Genomic DNA, 12763 nt, shown 5'->3' with positions numbered 1-12763 from the left:
GAACGCAGCATGGGTGTGATCACATGACAGGGAAGGGTCCGTTGTCTGTCAGCTGTCTCTTTCACCCCGAAGATCCCGCAGGAAAAGGACAGACATGTGCACCAGGTATGATTAACGACTCTGTTCATTTCAAACGGGTCCTTTAAGGTTAATTAAACGGTTTCGTGCTTTTTATTCATAAAATCAAAGCCGAGGAGACTCTTTTGTTGGTTGTTTTGTGTAATAATCTCTCCGCAGAGCTTTACATTGTTGTATTTTCATTTACTGGTTATTTTTTTTATTAAAGTTTAGCCAAATGCAGAACATGTTTATTCATTCATAGTTCAAAGAGGAAACATTTGATCCTGCTATGTTGCATTAGAGGTTTCTTCATTCAGGTCTGCACTGAAAGGAAGTAAAGTCACACTGAAAGTGAAATCTAAGAAAGACTGTTTGCAAGTGTCATATGATGCCAGAAGTGTCGGACTAATCTGAAACAAGCCCGCGTAGGTAACAGATCTCTTGTAATCTTCTGATTATAAAGGCGATTGCTGATCATAAAGTGAACATTTTAGGTGCAAAGTCTTGAAACAAGAAAATGAACCCTCCGATCAGATGCAAGAAATTCTGCTACTTTCATGTTTCTTTATCCCCACAAGACATCTCTACCAGTCACGCTCTTTAAGAGCTGCAGATCTCGAAGGTCATCAAGGTTTCCACAGGTTGATCCACCCTGTTATCATCAGCCTGCATTGTAGAATCTGTCTGATGCCACTCTGTCTCGAGATATCTTAGCTGTGATTGTGAGACAGCGCTGAAGCTGCAGTGTGTTTGTCTGCCCAGAGTACAGCCCATCGAGTGGACCACCGACCTCAAGAACCAGAAGTGAGTACCAGAAGAAATGCTGTGCTTCCTCTTTAGCCGTCAGCTTGTTGGTACGATAGTTTCTTGGCAGATTGTTGCGTTGCATGATGGCTTTGTTCTCCTTCCAGCTTTGATGGCATCGTCTTGGTGACCCAGAGCCATGACACCCTCCCCTCTGAGCTGGAGTTCCTGAAAGCCCCGCTGCAGGACTACAGCTCCGTAAGTGTCTCTTCTGCCGTCTGCAGCCAGTCTGCTTTCCAAAACTCTCACCTCCATGAAAAATTAAAGCAATTGGAGAAAAAAAAATGCATATAATAAGACACGTATTTTAGGATTATTTCTGATTTTCTGTTCAGTCACACAGTGCTGATTAATAAAATACTAACTTGTATTTCTGCATTTTCCCAATAAAAATGTGTGTTCACACTTGATACAAATGGTTCATTTAGAAAGATATGGTGTGTAAAATGTCTAAATTGTAGGAGTAAAGTTATAAGAGGTTAGGCATATTGTCACTATGCTGTTTTCTTGCAAAATATAAGAGTATCGGCCTTCAAAAATCATGCTGATTTCAATCAGGAGATTAATTATTGGCTGATTTCCCACCTGTTCACCAGCAAAAAGATCATTTTGAGGCATCTTCATACCATTAACAACACTGGAATGCAGTAAAAGCATATTATGCTGCTCAAAATTGGATTTATTTTTCTGAAATTCCTGTAATCCTTGTTTTTCAACAAGGTCAGGCCTGGTACAACCAGTGACAAGAGATCCCACCAAGGCATAGCTTCATTTAAAGGGGTCATGAGCCATAAATGTTGTGAGCAGCTGCAGTAAAAGACCTGAACTCCTCAGCTATCTAAAACAAAAACAACAGACGAACGGCTAAACAGCTCTGAGTGTGAAGATGGGAGGTTTTTATTGTCTCTGGTATCACAGCGCTGAAGCTGATCATCAACAAGAGTGTACGTGCTCTCTGGTGATGCTGTTCTGCTGCGTGGTGTTACGTTCTAGGTGGACAGTGGTCTGGGCGATGAAGTGGTGGTCCTCAAGGTCCCCAGTCTCCCCGGCAACCGCCTGGTGTTTGCCTCCACCGGCCCCGTCAACCGCGACTACGATGACATAAGGCGCTTCAGCGATGCAGCAGTCAACGGTATCAAACGGTCCGTGGGTCAGAGCAGGATTACCCCCCCCCCCTCCCTCCAGGTTTCATTGTTGTCTGGCCTCATATGTTCATCTCTTTGTTCTTTTAGGGCCTTGAAAGCTGGCATGCAGCGCCCCCTGCTGGTGTGTCCTCCACACAAGGACTATAAGAACAGCACCCTGGTGGCAGCGCTCGGTGCCCTTCATGCTCTCTACATGGTGAGAAAAGAAACTTTATTGAGGGAACTGTAAACCTTTAACAGGGATCTCCACTGACCAAGTACAGTTTACCAGTCATGAGAGATTCTATGTAGCAGCTGTATAAAGTCCTCTGCGGAGTTTGGATGATGTGACACTGATAAGTTCAAACAAAAAAGGCTCTCGGTTAGGTTACAGGAAATTTAGTTACAGATTTTTATGCAGTTCAATCCATATTAAGAACAAAAGAACAGGACAGCTTAACTTCTGCTGCATCAATTCTCTGCATGTTGTTCTTTAAATGTGTCTCTTGTGCGTCCAACTACTTAATCAAATATATCACATTTCAGGTCAGGTGTAGATAACATTGTAATCCACTCACTCCACAGTATCAATGGTGAAGTACTGTATGTATGTGACCACATTAGTTAGATAATTTGAATGTCTTTGGTCTCTGACTGAAGTCTTTGTCAGTTTAGCACAGAAAAAGTGTGGTTATTTTAGGTGCGGCTCTATTTCAGTGAAATTCAATTCTGTGGTCACTTCAGACAATTTTAATTCCATGTGTATAATTCATCTCAGTTGATAGTAAACACAACTTTCCAGATATAAGATTTCTGAACAATAGATATAAAAAAAAAAAAAAAGTGTATGTTTGCAACAACAAAAAAAAGCTCACTTTCTGCGTCCTCTCTCTCCCATAAAGCCCCTTGAAGTGAGAGAGGGGAACGTGAAACAGTCTGACTACAAGGTGTGTGTGTTGGGGCTGTGGGCAGCGCAGGAGGCTCAGGGAAAGAGACTGGCCGAGCTGGCTAACGCTCTGGAGAGTGGGAGGTGAGTCAGACGCTTGACCTCGTTCCCCCGCTGAGATTTTCCGAGGTTGTTCTGTTCACTCTCTCACCAGCCGACCCTCATTTCCCCCCTCAGACTGGCGTGTCGTGACATCGGCGGCTCAGACCCTGAACGTATGGCTGCTCCTCGTGTGGCTGACTACATCCAGGAACTCTTTAAGGACAGCCCTGTGAAGGTAGTGAGTCAATCCAGAAATACACGATAGATTTGTTTTGCGGGTTCTTCAGTGGCATTTTATGCGACTTTTTGTGACCGCAAACTGGAAAATAAATCAGTGTGCTTCTTAACTGTGTGTATTTGTCTCCAGGTGGAAGTGGTGAGCGACCTGAAGACTCTGGAGAAGGAGTATCCGTGTCTGGCTGCGGTCAACCGCTGTGCCAACAGTACGACAACATTATTTTTACTCATCACTTATTAACATGGCTCTGAACACAGATTTTCAAGACAGTCTAATGTTGTATTTTTAAAGACGTATGTTAGTCATTAGTGGTTTGCTCTTCCTACAGGCGTCCCCCGTCACCAGGCCAGAGTGATCCGCCTGCAGTACTGTGGAGAGGGGCCGATCCAAAAGACTCTCATGCTGGTGGGAAAGGTGAGACGAGACTTTCTGAGATAGAACAAAACATAAAAGCAAAACATAAATATGTATGAAGTCCTATTCTCACACAGATGTCCCCTAAAACATGAGAACAAAGTTCAGTCTAACTGCACTAAAAGCACCATGACGCATAACAACCACGTGCTTGATTCAGGTCCTGGCTGGGAGATCGTTGTTACATGTCAGACCTCTCAGTCAGGGCCCTTGTTTTCTGTCAACCATCACAACAAATGCAGTCTTATCTTTTAAAATATATACTTTAAATGTTCACCGTACTTTTCTGTGTCGCAGAACTACAGGTGGTAATTCAACTGAGAAACAATTCAACATTTAACTTTGAACTTAAACACTTGAATTTTGTTGCATAAGCTCCTGATATTTAGGTTTTTAGGAGCTGGAAATGATTAATTTATGAATCTACAAAGGCTGAGATGGAATAGTGGTGTTTTCTATTAATCATTGAAATTGTTCGTAAATAAGATTTTCTTGAGTTTAGCAACGTAGGGTAATAATCTGTCACGTAGTCAAAGAAATACCGGGCAGAAATTCAGAAATGCAAATAATCGTTGGTTGCTGGCCTTCTTTATGGTCAACCAGGAGTAAATGTAAAGATTATTACTGTCTATCATTTAATTGATATTAGCATGTACTGCGCCTGTGTACGACAGTGTATGACATATGTAAACAGACAATGGTTCTTGTGTGGTGTTTCCAGGGCATCACCTACGACACTGGTGGAGCCGACATCAAGGCTGGTGGTGTCATGGCCGGGATGCACAGGGACAAGTGTGGAGCTGCTGCTGTCGCCGGCTTCTTCCAGGTGAACGACGCTCCTCCCTCCGCACCTGAATGATACATCTTTAGTAACTTGCAATCGACACCGGGTGACTCAAACCTGTATGATGCTGAGTCGTGATTAACAAAAAAGCCTATTAGATGCACAGAGAGGAATATTTTCTCTTTGCACGCCCATATTTGGATTTGAAAGGATTAAGACACGGATTAGATTCATGTCCTTAAACATCCGAAGAGTTTTATGTTTTAACGTGGAGGGTGAAGCTGTGTGCATTTGTTTTAAATGCTGCTCCCTACTTAACCTCCACTTGTGCTCTTTAGATTTTAGCCCAGCTGAAGCCAAAACATCTGAAGGTTGTCGGCTCGATGGCCATGGTGAGGAACAGCGTGGGTGCAGGTCAGTGTCGGACGCTGGTTCACGTTCCTGATGAGGTTTCTCTGAATTTGATCGTCTTGTCAGCTGAGTGCTGTTGTGGATTTTCTTCTGTCCCTCAAAACTTTTACAAGGTGTCCACTTCTGTGTTCAAAGGACCCAGAACAAAGTCACAGACAAACAGAGAGTCTTCTTGTGTGTCCCACAGTTTTAACTTTTGTATAACAGACAGTACTACCCACATGTCTCACATGAGAACTGTCTGGATTGAAATGTAGAGCAAAGGGTTTCTTTCATATTCGTTTAAATCTCTTACTTCACGCTCCTCCTAGAGGAATGCAGTATTACTGGTTGTTCAACATTTAAACACAGTTCGGTCTGATTGGTCTAATTGTAAAATATTGCCGAATCATCACTTGTTCAGCAGTGGGCCTGTCTCCGCTCTCCCTGCCTAATTTGGGAAGATGACAAATTCCTACATGCTCCATCAAATACTTATTGGACCGAGTATTGATGACTCGAACATCACAGCTTCCTTCCACACTGTCCTCCTTCAGACTGCTACGTGGCCGATGAGCTGATGGTTTCCCGGGCGGGTCGCAGGGTGAGAGTGGGAAACACTGACGCTGAGGGACGTATGGTGATGGTCGACCTGCTCTGTGAGATGAAGGAGAAGGTCGGAAAGTCTCTTTAAAATCTCCTTTTGACTCACTTTACGCCTCAGTTATTTCCTTTCTCGGTGTGACCGTCCTGTTTGTCTGTGCAGGCAGTGCGTGAGACCGCTCCTCAGCTGTTCACCATTGCTACCCTGACCGGTCACGCCATCAGAGCCATGGGACCCAACTACTCTGTGAGGGCTGCTGACACACAGACGATACTTCAACATGCTTAAGTGTGAATGTTAAACATCCACGCAGCTCAGTGCTGCAGAAATCGTGGTGCACACTGAGCTCAGTTTGTACTTTGTCGTTGTAGATCATCATGGACAACGGGCCGGCCCATCGCGGCGGGAACGCTGCTCAGTGGCAGAAGGGTGAGATGAAATTAACAGTACACGAGAGGGTGAAAACACCTTCTTGCACATGGAACTGCACTGTGATTAAATATTTGTCAGTCGTGGTCAACATACGAGGTTTTTCCCCAGAGCTTTCAACCATAACTGAATCTCTTTATTGTCGTCATCATCCTTCATATAAACCACAACGAGAGAGCAAAATGCACTGATGAAGACTTTGAGAGGCAGTTGAAAGCACAGGAAATGGAAAATGAATAACTGCATGACCAAATCTACAATAAAGGGCTAAGTTCAGCACTCATTTGAACTGGAGCTAAAACAGATAATTCATTAATAGATTTATTCAGGATTTATTTGTATTATTGATAACAGGATTAAATATTTTGCTGCTTGTTTTTCTTAGTTTAATATTATTATAAACTGCATGTGTTTTGTATGTAACCATTTTAGGACATAACTTTGGTCATTTTGTGTCTCCTATTCATTTGTCAGGATGAGTGATAGCTGATAATAACTGCTGTTCGCTGCCTGATAACAAACAATGCTTGTGATGTTGCACTCAAAGCGGACTACCCAACACAGTTTCAAACTTTCAAAGCACAAGTCTGAAATCATGTGGACCCCCCCCCCCCCCCCTCCAAACCCCTCCCCACGAGGCCTCATTGTGCCACATATGTCAGTGAGGAGTTTCTGGTGGTGAATGTAGGGTGAGCTTTTGAACTTGCCTCTATGTTTAAAACCAGAGGTGCAGATTTTGTTCAAATGTGGTCCATTCTTTCAAAATAAACTATTGTAGGGCAAAATAATCATGTCAGAAGTGAGACCAATCGGACTCGATCCTCCTCCTCCACATCGGCAGTGCCACAGGCTGCCCAGCAGATGTTGCTGTTGCGACTGCGTCAAACACTTTGAAACACAGTGATCCCTCTCGGCGCACTGCTTCATCCGGGGGCTTTCACCACAAGCTCATACATGGTCTTCATCCTCCCTCGTGCAGCTGGAGAGGTGTTGGGCGACGTGTTCGAGGTGTCCAGTATCAGACGCGAGGATTACGAGTTCCACAAGGGGAAGTCTGAGTACGAAGACATCCTGCAGTGCAACAACCTGCCGTCCTCAGCAACACCTCGAGGTCATCAGACGCCTGCAGCGTTCCTCATCCTGGCCTCAGGGCTCGACAAGGTGCTCACACATTTTCCGAAGAAATGATTATTGATCTGCAAGTGAACGCTAATAATGCAGAAGAAGTGCAGTGATTAATCTGGATAATTTTGTGCTTTGATTTCCTCCGCAGCATGGCGTGGACTCTGGCGCTCCTCTGCCGTACTCCCACATCGACATCGCTGGGTCCAGCGGTCCTTTCCCCGGTGTTCCCACAGGATCCCCCATCCTCGCCATGGCAACCAATTACATCCTGCCTGATGGTCTCTAAACGGATGAAATAAGAAGTCTGTAGTCTCTGCACTCAAACCCTACACAAATTTGTAACCGTCCCAACTATAAATCAAAACCATTAATTTGACAGACTCAATCTGTCGGTCACGTTCCTTAATACCTCAGACTGCTTTTACTGTACGACTGTTAGTTGCTCTCTTTTCTAAGCTCTTTGATCATTCCTTATATCTTAATCGAGTGTCGAATGAACCTGCCAAGTGGCCTGAATCTGTATAATCTCAGGGGTTTATAGGCCGTGTAAAGATAACAACCTTTTAATCTGTGTGTGCGCGACAGACCTGGGGTTTTAAGATGCTGTGTACCAGTCAAATCAACAAGTTGTCATTGATCAATAAAAGAAGTCAGAGATCGCTGTGTTTCTTTCATACAAAAATACAGATTATTACTTGGAATTAGTGAAGTTAAAGGGATTTCAAATCAAAATGGAAATGATGAGGTACTTGGTGATACTTTAAAGCAGTTACATTTTCGGATTAATTTTCATCCAACCGTCGTAGTAAAACTGAAAAAAAAAAAAAATAGTCGTGAGAAATAACCAATTAGATTTAATTAAATACTGTCACTGATTTTTCTTTCTTTCAGATTGCCAGGTATTGTTGTCATCTTGGATACATGTAGTAGGTCATTTCAGAAGGAATTTTAATGTAGCTATCACAACAGTAGGCTTTCTGACTTTATACATTTACTGAACACTTTATAGAGACATCTGTGCATTATGTAACAAATCATGTCAACAGCTCTGCCATAAATTCGTCTCCGTCGGTGTTTGGTGAGGTCGGGTAGGTAATATATCGACTCTATGTTTACTATTTAGGTTGTAGTAATGAATTGTATTACAGGGACTAATTTTGTCCATCTGAAACATGATGAGGCCCCAAGTAGACACTGCTTGTGGATTTTAAATTGAAAGACAGCAGCCAGAGAAATGCAGTGAAAATACAATATTTTCCTTTGTTGATGTTAAAGAAGTTAAAGTTGTGCTGGAGTTTAAGTAAAAAGTAGCGTAAAATACACATATTTGAGTAAAGTACAGTATTTGAGTACGTGTATGTAGTTCCTTCTCCCCTCTGATGTACTTTGGGCTCTTTGGTTTGTCCACTGAACTGTCCTCTCCAACATGGCGGAAATCCACGTCCATTCGGTTGTAGCGGATGGGCGGTCCCAACAAAGGAAACGGAAATGACGCAAAGACGCCGAATCATTAAATACTGACGTTAGCGCGCGCTTCCAGCTCACTCCTCCCGCGAGCAGAGAGAGTCGTGTGTCTTCGCTGCCCTCGCGCACGCTAAACGCCACACAAAAGCGCGAGCCGTCTCGTCTCCCGCTCGGTTGATAAACTCCACGCTCGCAGCCTCCACCCGGTGACGGAGCCGACGCTGAAGGCGAACGGCGCATCTCCTGTTCTCCACCCGCGCAAGACGTCAGCAGCAGCAGCAGCAGCAGCCATGTTCGAGGCCCGCCTGGTCCAGGGCGCCATCCTGAAGAAGGTGCTGGAGGCTCTGAAGGACCTGATCACGGAGGCCTGCTGGGACGTCAGCTCGTCCGGCATCTCCCTGCAGAGCATGGACTCGTCTCACGTGTCCCTGGTGCAGCTCACGCTGCGGCACGACGGCTTCGACTCGTACCGCTGCGACAGGAACCTGGCGATGGGGGTCAACCTGAGCAGGTGGAGTACCCGGCGCAGACACCACCGGTTAACGTTACACCCAGCCTGTCGGTCACTGCGGTGTCTTTTTTGTTCGCTCATTTTAATGGTGTGTGTGTGTGTGTGTGTGTGTGTCAGTCAAGCTGACAAAAGAAGGTGGCCATCTTGGCGGCTTCGCCCGGGCATGCCCTCTCTCCCGAGCCCGGAAACTTTGCCTTCAATTAGAGATGTTTGTATTTACACGCGACGGGCTCCTTAACTTAGTTCGCGTGGTGTTGAAACGGCATGCGGGGCAGTTTGAGGGACGTGTGCTGCTCTTAAGACGACGCAGCGACGTCATTTGAGCGCCAAATGCTCTGCAGAGAGCGTTGGCGGGAATTGTTGTTAAACCCGGGAACTTCCACTTCCGGTTGTGCGTCATTGATTTCAGTCCGCGACATTACGCCAGCTCACTGGATGTTTCTCTTTGCTGTTACGTATTGATATCCATTTAAGTTTAGATATTTAATAAGTATCGAGGTTTAAGTGCAACACTGAATTAGTCCGTTTTATTTTTATTTATTTGTTGATCGATTGACGTGTCTATAAAATGGCAGAAAACGTATGTAATTGTACCCGTCACGTTTCCGTTGCCGTGGTGATATTTAAAAGTTTTCATCATTCATTTGTTCATAACATTAAAGACAATATTGTTGTTGAAAAGCAGCTCGTTCTCACATTTGAAAAGTTTATTTCTGTCAGTCATTTTAGTGCAAACTTTCACACATTGTGGTTTCCTGGTTTGTTTTTAAATATATTTTTAACTCTGAAGTTTTGATTAGGTTGTTTTTTTGTTTTGTTTTTTGTCCCCCTGTGTTTGTAACAACCCTTCGATTTGTTTTCTTTTCATCCAGTATGTCAAAAATCCTGAAGTGTGCAGGAAATGAGGACATCATCACCCTCAGAGCAGAGGACAATGCAGACACACTCGCCCTGGTGTTCGAGACCCTCAGTAAGTTTCTGACTGTAAATGATTGAATGAAATCAAATGACCGTTTCTCTCCATCCGTGTTTCTTCAGCATTAAACGTCTTCGTCACCACGTGTCTCTCTTTGTTTCTGCAGACCAGGAGAAAGTCTCGGATTATGAGATGAAGCTGATGGACCTGGATGTGGAGCAGCTCGGTATTCCAGTAAGTCAGCTACCGTCTGTCCTCGTCCTTTTGTCTCCCGACGTGTTTTTCTGTTCCTGACCTGTCCCTGTCTGTCTCCCCATCCAGGAGCAGGAGTACAGCTGTGTGGTGAAGATGCCCTCTGGGGAGTTCGCTCGCATCTGCCGTGACCTGTCCCAGATCGGCGACGCCGTCATGATCTCCTGCGCCAAGGACGGAGTCAAGTTCTCCGCCACAGGAGAGCTGGGCACCGGAAACGTCAAGCTGTCCCAGACCAGCAACGTGGACAAAGAGGACGAGGCGGTGAGTGCGACCCAATCACGGGACATTTAAATTATGAACTAGAAAGCACGGTATCGAGACGGCAGGGAAAAGTGTCTCTTTTTAAAATTGTCCAGAAGCTGATCGGTCGGGGCCATGGATCGCAAACGCTTGAATTCAGGACTTAAATTTACTGTTGGCAATTTAAGTCAAACAAACTCTGATTTAATTACAAATATTGAACACTGATTTAAAGTCGTTGTCCTCAAGAGCAAGAATTGAGAGCTTAACTATAGTGCTGAAACACTTAATTAACAATTTAACTGATAGCAAATGAATCTAAAATGGTTTTGATGAATTTTTTGATGAATTTGTGCCAGCAAATTGAGAAGGTTTCGGTTAAAACAGCTGGTAGGTGAATGAAACTTTACCTTTGTTGTTGTGCACAAGTTGAAATCTTGATGCCTCTTGTTTTTAGGTCACGATTGAGATGAATGAACCTGTCCAGCTGATCTTTGCCCTCAACTACCTGAACTTCTTCACCAAGGCCACGCCGCTGTCCAAGACGGTCACCCTCAGCATGTCCGCTGACATCCCCCTCGGTAAGTGTCCTCTCTCTTAAATCGCTCCCGGCGAGGTCTTCATCTGATCTGTCGTGGCTCAGACTGGTTTGTCGTCCCGCAGTGGTAGAGTACAAGATCGCCGACATGGGACACATCAAGTACTACTTGGCACCGAAGATTGACGAGGAGGCTTCCTAAGCTGCTTCTGGCCGACCAAAGGAGGGAAAATAGAGAAAAGCAGACGGCCGGGACTCGTCCCGAGTGATTGAAAGACTGAAGTGATCCGACGGCGGTCCGCCCGAGGTGTCTGATCTCCTCCTGCCTTGTGAGATATTCACAGCAGGTGTCGTGTCAACCGTACAAACAGCCAGCTGTCAGCTGAGTGATTGGTGCCATCTGCACGGCGTGATGAAGCTTCGAGGTGGTCAGAGCGGCTGGCTGCTTCCAGACATCCCGAGCGCAAATTTCAGCACTTGTTCACTCTGCCGTCGAGTCTCCCTCTCTCTATTTTGGCCTGTTTAGGGAAATCTCAGATTTCGGGTATCCCGTACGTTTGTTTTGTAGATAACACATTTGTAAATACTTTCTGTGGCGTCACTGTCAGTCAAACCCCAAATGTTTTTGTATTCATTGATTCAGTCCCAAAATAAATGATTCGACTCGTTTCAAAGTCCTTTGGTGTTCCTAACATTTGTGGACGTGTGTTCTGAAATATTATTCCTTTAAATCTGTTATTAGCTTCAAAGCATGATAAGATTTTGTAGATCTGTTGAGCATCAGCTACGCGTTTTGGCAGGTGTTGCGGACAAAGTGATAAATGTACCGAGAAGCTGTTCACTGCAGAACCAGTGAGGGGAACCTGATTGCTGGACGTCCAGTCCGGCTCCACGTCTCTGGACCTTGTGAATTTGACGGCAGTGAGTGCCGCTTTAATGTATTGGGCAAAACACCACGAGACACGCCACCACCGCACATCGACTAGCCACCTTTAATACCCTCTCCGCTATCGGCAACCAGCTCGAATGCACTACTTGAATATGAATACGACCATTAATGTTTACACAAAACCATCACCATACAACAACAAAAACATTCGTACTCGTGTTTAACATAATTCAGTAACATGTTTAAAATAATAATGCCAGTCAACAATGTCCCAGTCTACTCCCTTCTCTTGTTTATGATGGTTTGTTCCTGCAGCTGTTTAACAGTTGTTTGGGTTCATCTTTTATTTCAAGTAGGAGAATAGAATATCAGAAAAAAAACCTTTGTATTTTAGACAGAAAATGTAGATCTGGTGTCCCGTCGTCGTTAACACAGGTAGCCACTAGGTGGTGCTCTTTTGCTACTTTTGTTTTCACTTTCTGACGGAAAATGAATTCCTCTCACCTGTCGGGACACAACAGAGCTGTCATTTATCATACGCACATTTTATTTTCATTTAAATGTTGCCGTGTTCAATCAAATAAATGCAGAATCTGTCTTAACTCGGCATCCTTTTTGTAATCTGTTTAAACCCGCGTCGCTGCTGCCTCGCTGTTCTTCTGTTATTCAACCAAGTTACATCACATGGGTCCTCGCAGTTATTAAACCTCCAGGGCTGCAGGCCTTTCTTCATGCAGGTCACTGATCAAACTGAATAAACTGCTTATTATTCAAAGAAATCCCTTCCCACGCAGCCGGGCATACACGAGAGACCACCAGGACACCACTGTCTGAGTCTAGAGCTGGTTAATGTCGGAGCCACTATAATGGCAGACTGTTTTAATCCTCACAAAGCCTTAATCTGATTGGAAGAGACATCTGGTACTAGTTTCTAGTCTCTTTACTACACCACACCGAGCAGACTGTAACAACGTGACTGGAAACTCTCTG

The 12763-nt window shown here is 44.5% G+C and overlaps 2 protein-coding genes across 2 annotated transcripts; both read left to right on the top strand.

Annotated features, from left to right (window-relative positions):
• The first annotated feature begins 7 nt into the window (after positions 1–7).
• On the top strand, positions 8–7619 carry LOC138215939 (putative aminopeptidase W07G4.4). Its single transcript, XM_069178460.1, has 16 exons — positions 8–105; positions 823–864; positions 972–1062; positions 1858–2006; positions 2097–2205; positions 2891–3018; positions 3112–3211; positions 3344–3419; positions 3543–3628; positions 4350–4454; positions 4751–4826; positions 5360–5478; positions 5569–5652; positions 5778–5835; positions 6815–6996; positions 7109–7619. The coding sequence occupies exons 1-16, from the start codon at positions 95–97 to the stop codon at positions 7244–7246; spliced, it is 1554 nt and encodes a 517-aa protein (XP_069034561.1). The 5' UTR covers positions 8–94; the 3' UTR covers positions 7247–7619.
• An 874-nt stretch (positions 7620–8493) lies between these two features.
• pcna (proliferating cell nuclear antigen) lies at positions 8494–11561 on the top strand. Its single transcript, XM_069178048.1, has 6 exons — positions 8494–8935; positions 9808–9905; positions 10018–10085; positions 10173–10367; positions 10804–10927; positions 11010–11561. The coding sequence occupies exons 1-6, from the start codon at positions 8715–8717 to the stop codon at positions 11084–11086; spliced, it is 783 nt and encodes a 260-aa protein (XP_069034149.1). The 5' UTR covers positions 8494–8714; the 3' UTR covers positions 11087–11561.
• Positions 11562–12763: the final 1202 nt, after the last annotated feature.

The sequence above is a fragment of the Embiotoca jacksoni genome, unplaced genomic scaffold (genome assembly GCF_022577435.1).
Source record: "Embiotoca jacksoni isolate LCO1_2020_lvr unplaced genomic scaffold, fEmbJac1.0.p SCAF_8, whole genome shotgun sequence".
Classification (NCBI taxonomy): domain Eukaryota; kingdom Metazoa; phylum Chordata; class Actinopteri; family Embiotocidae; genus Embiotoca; species Embiotoca jacksoni.
This window is presented reverse-complemented; position numbering and strand designations above follow the sequence as displayed.

Excerpts from the sequence above, each read along its gene's own strand:
- LOC138215939 (XM_069178460.1), top strand. Across the intron at positions 3,420-3,542 it reads GGTCAACCGCTGTGCCAACA|GCGTCCCCCGTCACCAGGCC; the intron begins GTACGACAACAT and ends CTCTTCCTACAG. Across the intron at positions 4,827-5,359 it reads GAGGAACAGCGTGGGTGCAG|ACTGCTACGTGGCCGATGAG; the intron begins GTCAGTGTCGGA and ends GTCCTCCTTCAG.
- pcna (XM_069178048.1), top strand. The coding sequence starts at position 8,715 with ATGTTCGAGGCCCGCCTGGTCCAGGGCGCCATCCTGAAGAAGGTGCTG. Across the intron at positions 8,936-9,807 it reads ATGGGGGTCAACCTGAGCAG|TATGTCAAAAATCCTGAAGT; the intron begins GTGGAGTACCCG and ends CTTTTCATCCAG. Across the intron at positions 10,368-10,803 it reads TGGACAAAGAGGACGAGGCG|GTCACGATTGAGATGAATGA; the intron begins GTGAGTGCGACC and ends TCTTGTTTTTAG.